Below are 13,869 nucleotides of genomic sequence, written 5' to 3'. Positions count from 1 at the left end.
AATATTTGTATTCATGGCCTGCCGTTGCATATTCTTTGCTGGCTCCTTTATTGTCATTTGAATAGGGCTTGATCCTAGAATCTTGTTTCCCTATGTATAGTTATAATAGCAGTCTTAGTAGCCATTGTAGGGCACAAAATTGTTGGTAAACCATATGCTATATTTCATTTTTGCTCTCAACTAAACAATCTTATTTGCTTTTTTATATTATTCTCGTTTCTGTCCTCTGAGACGCTGTTCTCGGAGCCAGGCTTGTCATTTTCCTCAATGCTAATTACTAAGTCTTACTTTTAATCTTAATTATTTATTATTTTTGAATCAAATCAGTTTGCTTGTCTATAAACCACATATCAAATTTAACTGTACTGTTTAACGGGTAAACAACAACCTAATTACCGAGATTCTTATCACCCACAAGTTGTTTAAGGTTATTTCAGCTAAACAACAACAAAAAGCAACATAACCCTTTTTTTAAGAACTCATTGCTCTCATCTTGTTCCTCTTATTTCCACTCACAGTTTAAATAACTAGGGGAAAAAGAAAGAAAGAGGAAGATGATAAACAAAAAAGATAGAGTTAGAAATTTCCTAATTTAGTTGTTTATTTGAAAGCCCCAATTTATTTATTTATAATATAGTCTTCCTTTCATCTTATCAGCTTTTAAAATTTGCCACATAAAAATTTAGTACCAAAAAAAAAGAAGAAAAAATTAGTCAAGGAGTCTCCACCCGAATGGAAATGCCGTTAGGTTGGGTAAAAGCGTAAATAAACGTACATAAATACGGATGGACACATCCACAAACTCCAAGAACAGCGAGAGCACAAATTCAAAAAAAGAAGCTTTATTTTATTTTTGAAAACAAATCCCCCCTACCCCCCAATCACTTTTCCCTCTTCTCATCTCACTCCCAACGATCAAATGCGATTCACTGAACCCTAACGCACACAACTTCACTCTTTGCTCCTCCAAATCTCTCTCCAATGCAGGATTTCATAGGCTCCGTTCGCCGATCTCTGGTTTTCAAGCAGTCCGGAGACTTTGATACCGGCGCTGGCGGTGTCGGCAGTGGATTCGGAGGCTTCGTTGAGAAACTAGGTTCGAGCATTCGCAAATCGAGTATTGGAATCTTCTCGAAAGCTCATGTTCCTGCCCTTCCGTCTATCTCTAAAGCTGAGCTGCCCGCGAAGGCTCGGAAAGATGATACTCCGCCAATCCGGTGGAGAAAAGGTGAAATGATTGGATGTGGTGCTTTTGGTAGGGTTTATATGGGGATGAATGTTGATTCCGGAGAGTTACTCGCTATAAAGGAGGTGAATTTTTCGTTATTTTGCTATTTCAGTTGTTTAGTAATGTTGTTCATATAATAATTTTCGATTTTTAAAGAGACTTGTGATTTTTGCTGTAATTTGATTATTTTTTGTCTGGTTTTCTTCAATTGCAGGTTTCGATTGCGATGAATGGTGCTTCAAGAGAGCGAGCACAAGTAAGCGGATTTTATTTAGCTGATTGCTTCATTTATTCACCTAGATTGATCAATTTTCTTAAAAGATAAATTGTTTTACCAGTGTATAGAGGATTCTTATAAATGACTTTAGTTAATTTGGGATTGAGTAGTAGCAGCAGCAGTTGTTTACTATGATCAATTTGCCTCCTAAAGGACCAAAATGTGTTTAGTTCTATGCCAAGGTTCCTAGTTTTTTCTTTTCTTTTGTCTTTCAGTTAGCTGATCTGTATTTGTAATTAACAGGCTCATGTTAGAGAGCTTGAGGAAGAAGTGAATCTATTGAAGAATCTCTCCCATTCCAACATAGTGGTGAGCGCAATTCTGTTGTATATTGAATATTATAAGGTTGTGGATAGAGTTCTTCTGACTGTGCTTTTTTTTCCTCAGAGATATTTGGGAACTGCAAGAGAGGCAGGATCATTAAATATATTGTTGGAATTTGTTCCTGGTGGCTCAATCTCGTCACTTTTGGGAAAATTTGGATCCTTCCCTGAATCTGTAAGTGCTGTCAGCTTTAGGAAAACGTTAAGTACTGGTGTTTTTGTTTTTTCTCACTACATTTTCGAGAAACTATCTGTTGCCACTTCTACCTCTTCTTATTTGTCGCAATGGACTTAATTTTCTGCAACTGCCAACTGAAATTTGCTTGTCAGCACAGACCGTGGCTTCCTAACCTTCTTAATCTCATTATGGGTGCTGAATCAGGTTATAAGAATGTACACCAAGCAATTGTTATTAGGGTTGGAATACTTGCATAAGAATGGAATTATGCACAGAGATATTAAGGTAGCTTTTTTCTCCAACTATTCTCATGAGATTTAGCTCGTTTTCCTGCATGCTCTCTCCATGGCTCTTTTTATTTGGTGAAATATCTTTTTCATTTAGGGAGCAAACATACTTGTTGACAATAAAGGTTGCATTAAACTTGCTGATTTCGGTGCATCCAAGAAGGTTGTTGAATTGGTATGGACTTTTTTGGCATCTTTGTCTTATTATTTTGGTATTTGTTGGTTGGAGTATTCTTTTATAGCTGACTCTTGACTGCTTCAGGCTACTATGACTGGTGCCAAGTCAATGAAGGGTACTCCATACTGGATGGCTCCCGAAGTCATTCTGCAGACTGGCCATAGCTTGTGAGTAGAGTTATTTCATATATAATCTCCAAGTTGTGGTGTGTGGACTGTTGAGAGGACCGTCTGTAATCTTGTAGTATATAGTTTTTTCAACTGGTTACTTGTACACCCACAGAGCAGTGCCCTCATGTGTCAATATATACATATGGTGGGAATCGTAGCTTCAGAGTAGAGAACCTAAGTAGGATTGAATTGGTACTCAGATGATTGGATTGTTGAACAATCTGATCCTAGCGAAAACTAATACAAACACATTCGACCTATTTTTCCTTAACTAGTTAGTATTAATGAATTAAATCCAGTTTAATTTTGTCAAAATAATGTTGAGAAAAATTATTCACTCCAAATAAATGTTGCAGAGACAAATTTGCAATTGATTTCTCATATAGCACATGAATTATCACCAGCAGAATACGTCAGTTAAATTCACCCGTTCTCCTCTATTGTTAATAGCATCAATGTTTATTTTCCCAAATTGCAGTAGTAGGGAAATTTTGCAAAAAACAGATGGTAATGCATGACCCTCTTCACAACACTGGAAAGAAATATTGAGATCCTTCAACAAAATAATCATCTTTTGTGTCGTTACGAAATTTTTACTTTACCTTGTAACTCAAAATTGATAAAATTCAAGTTTACAGTACAAATTTAAATTTCTCCTTTAGTGCCCAAATGTCCTAGTGTCTGGAGAAGCACTTTGTCTCCTGAAACAATGCCTTTTATTCTGAATGGGTGTTTGGTCCCTTTCCTGCTCTGCACATCCCTACATTTTTTCAATTCTGACAAAATTGCGTTCTACTAAACATGATAGCTCTGCTGACATATGGAGTGTCGGATGCACTATTATCGAAATGGCTACTGGAAAACCTCCTTGGAGCCAGCAGTATCAGGAGGTAGGCATGGGTTTCGATTAACTTTTATTAATTACATTGTGACTTGACATAAAAATTTCAATATTATTGTTACCTTCGTGCCTGACACATTACTATTTCAGGTTGCTGCTCTCTTCCATATAGGGACAACCAAATCCCATCCTCCCATCCCAGAGCATCTTTCTGCTGAAGCAAAGGACTTCCTATTAAAATGTTTGCAGAAGTATGTCTGAATTTTCTGCTTGACTTCCCCCTACTGCCACCTTATCAGTAAGAGGGTGTTTGGCTAAGCTTATAAGCTGGTCAAACTGGCTTATAAGCACTTTTTGGCTTATCTACGCGTTTGGTAAAATTAAAAGTGCTTATAAGTGCTTATAAGCCAAAAATAAGCCAAAAGCCATAAGTTGGTCTCCCCCAACTTATCAGATTTCAACTTATAAGCACTTTAGGTTTGACCAAAATATTTCCTATTGTATCCCTAAAATACTTCGTTTTAAAACAAAACTCTTCGTATACTCGGTTCTTCAACTGCTTATTATTAATTTCAGCACTTTTATCCAAACACGCAACTGCTTATTTTTTAAATCAGCTTCAACACTTTAAAGTGCTTTTTAGCACCTAATGTTTATCAGCTACTCTAAATCAGCTAACCCAAACGGGCTATAATTCCCTATCTAAACTTTATGCGTTCCCTTTCTTGGGGAAATTCCTAGAGAATTCGACATAAAGCTGGATTATTTCCATGGCAGCATATGCAAAGAGATGCTCAAGTTATTAATTATTACCTGTCTTCCTTCGTGTCCTTATTATTGCTTTTTGACTTGATGTTCTGGCAGGGAACCGCACCTGAGGCATTCTGCATCAAATTTGCTTCAGGTATTCATGAAATTGGTCCTTCAATTCTGAATTTTTGTTGGATTGACATTATCTGTGGTTTGTTGGGGTGACTGAGGCTTAATATATTACTAGCATGTATAAAAGTGACTTGTGGAAAGCCTACTGGTTAGCAACAGTACAAAACATCTTGTCATTGATGGAACCTTTGTCTTTGGTAACTGTGTGCAGCATCCATTTGTTACAGGAGAACATCAGGAAGCTCGCCCTTTTCTTCGCTCATCCTTTATGGTTAGAGATTGTATAAACTTTTCCATCATTCTGTAATCCTCATCATACTTCCGTTAAAACAAAGTTTAATATGACAATCAACAGGGAAACCCCGAAAACATGGCAGCACAAAGGATGGATGTTAGGACCTCGTAAGCATTTATTTTTCCTATCTTTGGATATCTGAAGGTTATTTTCATCACTCACGGACTCTATCTTAATAAAAGCTAAGGATCTTATGATGCTGCAGAATCATTCCTGATATGAGAGCTTCCTGCAATGGTTTGAAAGATGTTTGTGGTGTTAGCACTGTGAGGTGCTCCACTGTATATCCCGAGAATTCCTTAGGGAAAGAGTCACTCTGGAAACTAGGAAACTCTGATGATGACATGTGCCAGATGGATAATGATGATTTTATGTTTGGTGCATCTGTGAAATGCAGTTCAGATTTGCATTCTCCTGCTAATTATAAGGTGCAGTTTCCTTTTGTCATTATGTATAGAATTTGTTATTATGAATGAGAAAACAAAATGTACATCTTCTTTTGTTTTTGAATGTAGAGTTTTAACCCTATGTGTGAACCTGATAATGATTGGCCATGCAAATTTGATGAAAGTCCCGAGTTGACGAAAAGTCAAGCAAACCTGCAATATGGTCAAGCAACTATTAAGCCCACTAATAGTCCCATCATGTCCAACAAGGAGGATCTTGCTTTCACATTTCCAAGTGGGCAATCTGCAGCCGAGGATGATGATGAATTGACTGAGTCTAAAATTAGGGCATTCCTTGATGAAAAGGTAGCTATTCACCAGTGTGTGAAATTTTCATACGGTATCACCAACCATATGTTATCACAGACTTGAATTTTGTTGATAAGATAATGTAAATCACTACTTGAACATGCTCCTCCTTATAGTGCAACCAACCATAATGTTATCTCAGTTAAATTTCTAAACTTGTGAGGCCCCTTAGTGGAATTCCAGTCTTATCTCTATTTATTGGTAAACTGATGTAGGCAATGGACTTGAAGAAGCTGCAAACACCACTATATGAAGGATTCTACAATTCCTTGAATGTTTCCAGCACACCGAGTCCTGTTGGCATTGGGAACAAGGAAAATGTTCCAAGTAACATAAACTTACCACCAAAAAGCAGGTCACCAAAACGTATGCTTAGCAGAAGGCTCTCTACTGCCATTGAAGGTGCTTGTGCTCCCAGCCCAGTGACTCATTCCAAGCGAATATCAAATATTGGTGGCCTAAATGTTGAAGCTATTCAGGAAGCTCAGTTGCCGAGGCATAATGAATGGAAAGATCTTCTTGGTTCTCAACGTGAAGCAGTTAATTCAAGGTAGATAATGCATTTGTGCTATTCTTCCTTGACAAAATTCAGTTTCTTCGTGTATTAAGACTGAATTATCTGCTATTTTTGCAAGCTTCTCTGAGAGGCAAAGAAGGTGGAAAGAAGAGCTTGATGAAGAGTTGCAAAGGAAACGAGGCAAGTTGGACCCTTTGTTTCTTGGTTAAGATTTATAACCAAATTAATTTTGACGAGTATTGCTCGAGGATTTTTTCTTAAGTCCATATATGTTGAAGCTTCCCCCATTCAGCTGATTTTTGACTTCTTTTAGCTTTATTGTTCCAAATCTCAAAATGTAGAATATATTATTGACTATAGTAGAATTTAAGAGAATAAAGTCTGAATAAAACATCAAATTAGAGTAAAACAGTGTAGAAAATGAAAAGGTGAACGGGTGGCATCAGATATAGTAAATTAATAATTAATTTGGATAAGAGACACTTGTCAAAAAAAAAGATGGAATGGAGATAATAATACTAGGAGTGCATGTATTTGCCGGTTTCTTATTTCTTTTTCTAAGTCATAGTTTGTTTGCTATTCATTAGAGATTTCAGACTTCTAACTCTTCAATTGCTTCATTGAGTTGTATTAGCTAGGACATCGTGTGTTCAATACAGTCCGATTTGCAAGTTGCTTTTTGTATCTCAACTTGTAGAAAGTTTCAGATTGACTCGATCACAACCGCAAGGGTCGTCAATATTCCTTTCACACATCCTTTTGACAATGTCTTTGTAAAACTTTGGTAGGAATATGTTGAGTGGACATGGTTCTAATTTGAGAAGTGAAAAAATGGAAGAGTTGTGCGTATGCAGGAGCACTAATGTAATTGCATTATTTTGGTAGGAATAGATGATTAATACTCCCTCTGTTTCACTTTATATGGCATATTCTTTGACCACAAACATTCCGTATATATTTTCATTAAATGTCTTAAATTTAAAAAAAATTAAGTTATACTTCCTCTTGTCCCATTTTATGTGACACACTTTCTTTTTAATTTGTGCCAAAATAGTAACATCTTTATCTTTTTGGACACTATCTAATCTCAGCATCCCCATTTTACTACATGCATTGTTGGGATCCTCACTTCTACTTATTTAAAATGAAAAGACATGTGAAACTCTCACCACTACTTATTTAATATGGTACTTTGGTACTTTGCATATAGTCGGCTTACATGTCAAAAGTCTTCTTTAATTTATTAAACTCCATGGCTAGTCAAATACTATCACATGGGATGGAGGGAGTAGTATTTTTGACCTACTGTTAATTTTATTTTCAGAAAGATAAAAAATAAAAATTAATGTCGGAATTGAGACCGACAGTTAGAAGGTTGACCCTCTGCTTCGAACCCTTTTCAGGTACCTTTATTCCTTGCAAAACCCATCTTATAGCCTATTCGGCCAAGCTTCTCCAAACATAGAAACACTTTTTTTTAATTAAAAAAAGTGCTTTTTTTTTCAAATTTGAAGTGTTTGGCTAAGCTTTTGGAAGAAAAAAAAAGTATTTTTGAGGAGAAGCAAAAAAAAGTAGCTTCTCCCCAGAAGCACCTTTTTGAAAAGCACTTTTGAGAAAAATACACTTAGAAGCACTTTTTAAAAGGTTGACCAAACTTTTAAAATTTGGTCAGTGATTAGAAGCTATTTATATACAGTGATTTTAGAAGCTTGTACAATCCTATTTATATACAGTGATTACATAATAGTAGGTATCTACTTCCCGATGTGGGACACTATACATGACTAACTACTTAACACTCCCCCTCAAGCCGGTGCATATAAATCATATGTACCCAACTTGTTACAGATGTAACAAATACGAGAACCAGTAAGAGACTTAGTGAAAATATGTGCTAGCTGATCACTCGACTTTACAAACTTTGTGACAATATCTCCTGAGAGTATCTTTTCTTTGACAAAGTGACAGTCGATCTCAATGTGTTTAGTCCTCTCATGGAACATCGGATTTGACGCAATATGAAGAGCAGCTTGATTATCACACACCAGTTCCATCTTGCTGATTTCTCCAAACTTCAACTCCTTGAGCAACTATCTGACCCAAACTAGCTCACACGTTGCCATAGCCATGGCCCGATATTCGGTTTCGACGCTAGATCGAGCAACTACATTCTGTTTCTTGCTCTTCCAAGAGACCAAATTACCTCCTACTAGAACACAATATCCAGACGTAGAACATCTATCAGAAGGTCATCCTGCCCAATCAGCATCTGCGTACCCAACAATCTTCTCGTGGCCTCGATCCTCGAATAGTAACCATTTGCCTGGAGTTGACTTTATATACCGAAGAATGCGAACAACTGCATCCCAGTGACTATCACAGGGATAATCTATAAACTGACTCACAACACTCAGCGGAAAAGAAATGTCAGGTCTAGTCACTGTGAGGTTATTCAATTTGCCAACCAACCTCCTATATCTCGTAGGATCTCTAAGAGGCTCCCCATGTCCAGGTAGAAGCTTAGCATTCGGATCCATAAGAGTGTCAACAGGTCTGCAACCCATCATTCCAGTCTCCTCAAGAATATTTAAGGCATACTTCCGTTGTGAAATAACAATACCTGAGCTAGACTGAGCGACCTCAATACCTAGATTTAGGAGCAGAATACACAGATTAGGAGCAGAATGCCGATAAAACATAGAGTGATCATCACATAAACCACCAGATAAATACACAGATTAGGAGCAGAATGCCGATAAAACATAGAGTGATCAGCTTCACTACGAGTCATGCCGAACTCCTGAATAACTGTGCAGAACTTACCAAACCAAGCTCGAGGGGACTGTTTCAAACCATATAATGACCTGCACAATCGGCATACAAGACCACTAGACTCCCCCCTGAGCAACAAAACCAGGTGGTTGCTCCATATAAACTTCTTCCTCAAGATCACCGTGGAGAAAAGCATTTTAATGTCTAACTGATAAAGAGGCCAATGACGTACAACAACCATGGACAAAAAGAGACATACATATACTACTTTAGCCATCGGAGAGAAAGTGTTACTATAATCAAGCCCAAAAATCTGAGTGTAACCTTTTGCAACAAGACGAGCCTTAAGCCGATCAACCTGGCTATCCTGGCCGACTTTGGCCGCATAAACCCAACGACAACCAATAGTAGACTTGCCTGAAGAAAGAGGAACAAGCTCCCAAGTGTCACTCGCATGTAAAGCAGACATCTCCTCAATCATAGCATGTCGCCTTTCTGGATGAGATAGTGCCTCACCTGTAGACTTAGGGATAGAAACAGTGGACAAAGATGATATAAAAGCATAATGAGGTGATGACAGACGGTGATAACTTAAACCGACATAATGGGGATTAGGATTAAGTGTGGATCGTACACCTTTGCGGAGTGCAATTGGTTGACTAAGAGGAGACAAGTCCACAGTAGGTGCACAATCTGATGTAGGACGTGAATCACCTGGGCCTGATGCTGGACGTGGACAATGATGATAAGCCAAGAGTGGTGGAGCTGCAAAAGGTTGAACTGGACTAGGTGGTGGAATTAGAGCTATACATGGTGGAACTGGAACTGGAGCTGTAGGTGGTGGAGCTGGAACTGGAGCTGTAGGTGGTGGAGCTGAAGTTGTAGAGAAAGATGAATGGGAGATAGTGATGGAATCTCCAAAAGATAAAACTGGTAGCACCTCAGAAATATCCAAGTGATTACCTGGACCTGTGAAGTATTATTGAGTTTCAAAGAAGGTAACATCAGCGGACATAAGGTACCATCGGAGGTCAGGAAAATGGCATCGATACCCTTTTTGCGTTCTTGTGTAACCCAGAAATATGCACTTAAGAGCACGAGGAGCTAACTTATCTTTTCTTGGAGTAAGGTTATGAACAAAACACGTGCTTCCAAAGACACGAGGTGAAAGAGAGAACAAAGGTAAGCGGGGAAATAGGATAGAGAATGGAACTTGATTCTGGATAGCTGAAGATGGCATACGATTAATAGATAGCAAGATGTAAGAACTTCATCCCCCCAAAATGCAACGGAACATGAGATTTGTATGAGTAGGGTACGAGCAGTTTCAATAAGATGTCTATTCTTTCTTTCAGCTACCCCATTTTGTTGAGATGCGTACGAACAAGATGTTTGATGAATAATCCCATGAGACTTCATAAACTGCTAAAATGGGGAAGACAAATACTCTAGGGCATTATCACTGCAAAATGTGCGAATAGAAACCCCAAATTGATTTTGAATTTCAGCGTGGAAGGTCTAAAAAATAGAAAACAACTCAGGCCGATTTCTTATCAAAAATATCCAAGTGCACCTGGAATAATCATCAATGAAACTGACATAGTAGCGGAATCCCAAGGTAGAACTGACTCGACTAGGATTCAAAACATCTGAATGGACTAAAGTGAAAGGTGAGTCAAGACGCCAAGGGAAATGGGAGCGGTAATGCTTACCGAGATGACATGACTCACACTCTAAAGGGGATAAGTGAGATAAACCAGGTACCATTTTCTAAAGTTTTGACAAATTAGGATATCCCAACTGTTTATGTAATAAATCTGGTGAATCGGTAACAAGACAAGTTATTGAAGGAAGACAAGATGTGAGTCCATGTGATTTTGCAAGGATAAGGTAATAAAGTCCATCTGATTCACGCCCGGTACCAATGATCCACCCTGTATTGCGTTCCTGTATAAAAACAAGGTCATCAAGAAATAAAACAACGCATTTAAGTGATTTGCTAAGCGACTAACTGCTATGAGATTAAAAGGACTATTGGGAACATAAAGAACTGAATCTAAAGGTAAGGAAGGAAGTGGGCTTGCTTGACCTATTCCAGTTGCCATGGTTTGAGATTTGTTGGCCATTGTGACTGTTGGAAAAGATTGAGAATATGAAATAGTAGTGAAAAGAGATATGTTACCAGAAATATGATCAGATGCACTTGAATCAATGACCCAAGACTCAAAGGTTGAAGATTGGGAGACACAAGTCACACTACTATCTGTTTGAATAACAGAAGCTATCCCTGAAGATGTTTGTTTACATGCTTTGTACTGAAGGAACTCAATATAATCTGTTAAAGAAACCATCTGGATTGGATTCAATGAATTGGATCCAATGGATTGTGAGTTAAAGGCTTCTGATACGAATGGCATTATAATGTTGCGCCGAAAAAGCAAAATAAACAAATTCTGGAAATTATTGTTCATGCTGGAAAAATCACTGTTCATGCCGGAAAAATATAAAAGTGGTCGGAATTTGATTTAAATTGGATGGGTATGCTCGGATTTGCATGGAGAAGACACTGCCCTGAAGGAGTTTTTCCAAATTCTGGCCGGAAACTGCCTCATGTGCCGGCTCGTGGGCGTCGGAACTTCGCCGGAGAAATTCTATCGGCGGCGCGTGGGTGCGCGTGCAGCCTTTTCTGTCGGAGATTTTTTAATGGGTTGGTCGTCGAGCTCTATTCTACTTTCTGGTGGTGTTAGTTTTTGCACAACACTGACAGATAGTATGGTTCTTGCGGACAAACCTATTTTTGTCGGAAAAAGGGTTTTCGGTTGACTGTTTTCTCTTCCCGGAGTCGCTGGAATTTATGCACAACAATAAATTTCTTACGGTTGCTCTGATACCATGTGGGAAAGCACAGGAGAAAATCTTATTCTATTAATTAAAGTGTTGTACAACCCTATTTATATACATGATTACATAATAATAGGTATCTACTTCCCGATGTGAGATATTATACATGACTAACTACTTAACGGAGCGTAATCTGGAAGACGTGACACTAAACAGTTGATATTTCACTTTATCGTAAATTTTCTTCAATTTCTTTGTCCATATATTTGGTATTCATGCTTATAGATATTAGTCTTGGACTATACATATATATTTGTAGTTTTTCTCCATTTGCACCTTTCTCCGTTAAAGCCCACTCTTTATTTGCGCTTTGCGAAAGCCCCAACAAACTTAGAGCTTTTTTGCGCTTTTCGCCTTTGATAACACTGCTTGGGGGAAATTATCTCAAGAAAAGTCTCGTACAGATCTTGTGCATAATACTTGACACCAACTTTGTGTTTATGGAGTAATGAAATTCTTTGACTGATGAAAAAAAAAGAAAAGATTATCTAGGGTGAACTTTTTGAAGGCTTACTGTATTGTACTAATCCAAGTTATTCGCCCAAAATCAACCACAGTTTTCCAAGATCAGCTAAAGATCTATAAGGCTCAATGTCATGCGGAATGACGTGCATGGCTCTGAGCCACTGATTTGTTGAACCTCTTCCGCGTCATTGTATCTTACCATGTACTTCTGTTCCTCCACAGTGATCTGATTAACGGTTGCTATAGGTGATTAAAGTTGTGATAGTCATCTTAACTTCTTTTAATCTTCTCTTATCCTGTACTTCCTGCTGTCCTTACTGATTCAGAAAAGATTGGGAGGAGCAATTAGTAACTTGTAGTTATGTGATTGATAAGCTCCTTGTCATCGGAGTTTTCCATGTTTTATACTCCTATGGGATCTTCATCAAAAAAAAAATGTTTTATACTCCTATGGGATTATATTTGATTTAAACATTGCTGCAATTGGTAACTGGTGACTATAGTCTGGAAATGGTCAAATTCTTTCCGATCTTGCATTAGTATTTCCGAGGAAGTCTAACTCTTATCAATTTAATTATGTTTTTCTGCAAATGCTTTTATGCTATTGTTAAAGGTCTTTTGAGTTAATTCTAGTTGATTTATATGATTTTTTTGTGATGTTGAAAATCTTGTACTGCAGAAATTATGCGTCAGGCAGTCAACTTATCACCACCAAAGGATCCAATTCTAAATCGATGTAGAAGTAAATCAAGGTTTGCATCTCCTGGAAGATAAATGTATGTACTTGTGTCCCTAAACTAAAGTCAGTTTGAAGAATATAATTAATGATCCTGCAACCCCAGAACAGAGAGTTAGATGTCTTGGGCAGGTATACGAACGTGAGGTTTTCTTGACCCGTTACTACAGGAATATCAGCGCCTGTCAGATAGAGTGAGCTGTTACTACAGGAATATCTGTCAACCTGTTAATCATATTATAAAATGTCAATAATTTGCGTTATATTCATTTTGATCATTCTCCTGAGAGCATTGCAAGAAAAATGCAGGCCTTTTTATAACCTCTATAAGTGCTCTCTCATGGTAGTTGCCAATATTAAAACGCAGAGAAAAGTTGAGTTCTCATCTGCTGAATTGTTTGTAAAATGTGATATATTAATGTATTTAGCGTCTTACAACCTATAAATTTGCATCCTGCTGTAGCCTCTTATACTTCTGTTGAATGAATGTTTAAATGTCAATTGCTGGTTCTAAGCACTTTTTTAATCTCTAAAGTCGTAAGTTGCTAATATTGTCTGACTACATGAGTTGCTCGCCGGCAAGCTAAAAGTAATGAATGTGAAAGCATATGAAACTTCACATCATACCGGGAATGCCTGTAGTAGTATTGGACCATTAACATTAAGTCAGATCATCTGTGACTGAGAAATGCATGTTGAAATAGCCGTTCTGATGTTCTAATGCCAGAGCAAGATACAATAATAAAGCAAATTGGACAAGACCTGAAGAAAATAAAATTAGTAATCTTTACAGAATATGGTCAAGATTTAGATGTTCAGTAGATTGTTTTAAATATTGAAAAATGTTGAGGAGACTGCGAAAATGTTCTTATAACAGGTATGTATTAACTTGTGGAGTTATGCTTACTGAAATCTCTATATTGTCAATTGAAATATGTTACTTCCTTTGTCACTATATTGGGGAGTCCAATAATTTCTCCTTAATGATTTTTCTAAACTTTTCAATATTTTTAACCGCTTGTTATTTATTGTATTGTCTACATAGACTGAATATGTGAATTTCT

The 13,869-nt window shown here is 37.5% G+C and overlaps 1 protein-coding gene across 1 annotated transcript; it reads left to right on the top strand.

Annotated features, from left to right (window-relative positions):
* Positions 1-799: 799 nt before the first annotated feature.
* On the top strand, positions 800-13,260 carry LOC109240661 (mitogen-activated protein kinase kinase kinase NPK1). Its single transcript, XM_019407326.1, has 17 exons — positions 800-1,311; positions 1,443-1,484; positions 1,749-1,814; positions 1,893-2,003; positions 2,211-2,291; positions 2,391-2,468; positions 2,556-2,638; positions 3,450-3,531; positions 3,633-3,733; positions 4,347-4,386; positions 4,576-4,635; positions 4,720-4,766; positions 4,865-5,087; positions 5,175-5,411; positions 5,630-5,964; positions 6,050-6,111; positions 12,749-13,260. The coding sequence occupies exons 1-17, from the start codon at positions 982-984 to the stop codon at positions 12,841-12,843; spliced, it is 2,073 nt and encodes a 690-aa protein (XP_019262871.1). The 5' UTR covers positions 800-981; the 3' UTR covers positions 12,844-13,260.
* The last annotated feature ends 609 nt before the right edge of the window (positions 13,261-13,869 follow it).

Source organism: Nicotiana attenuata, unplaced genomic scaffold (assembly GCF_001879085.1).
Source record: "Nicotiana attenuata strain UT unplaced genomic scaffold, NIATTr2, whole genome shotgun sequence".
NCBI classification, from domain to species: domain Eukaryota; kingdom Viridiplantae; phylum Streptophyta; class Magnoliopsida; order Solanales; family Solanaceae; genus Nicotiana; species Nicotiana attenuata.
Note: the sequence above shows the minus strand (reverse complement) of the source record. Positions and strands in the feature narration are given on the sequence as shown.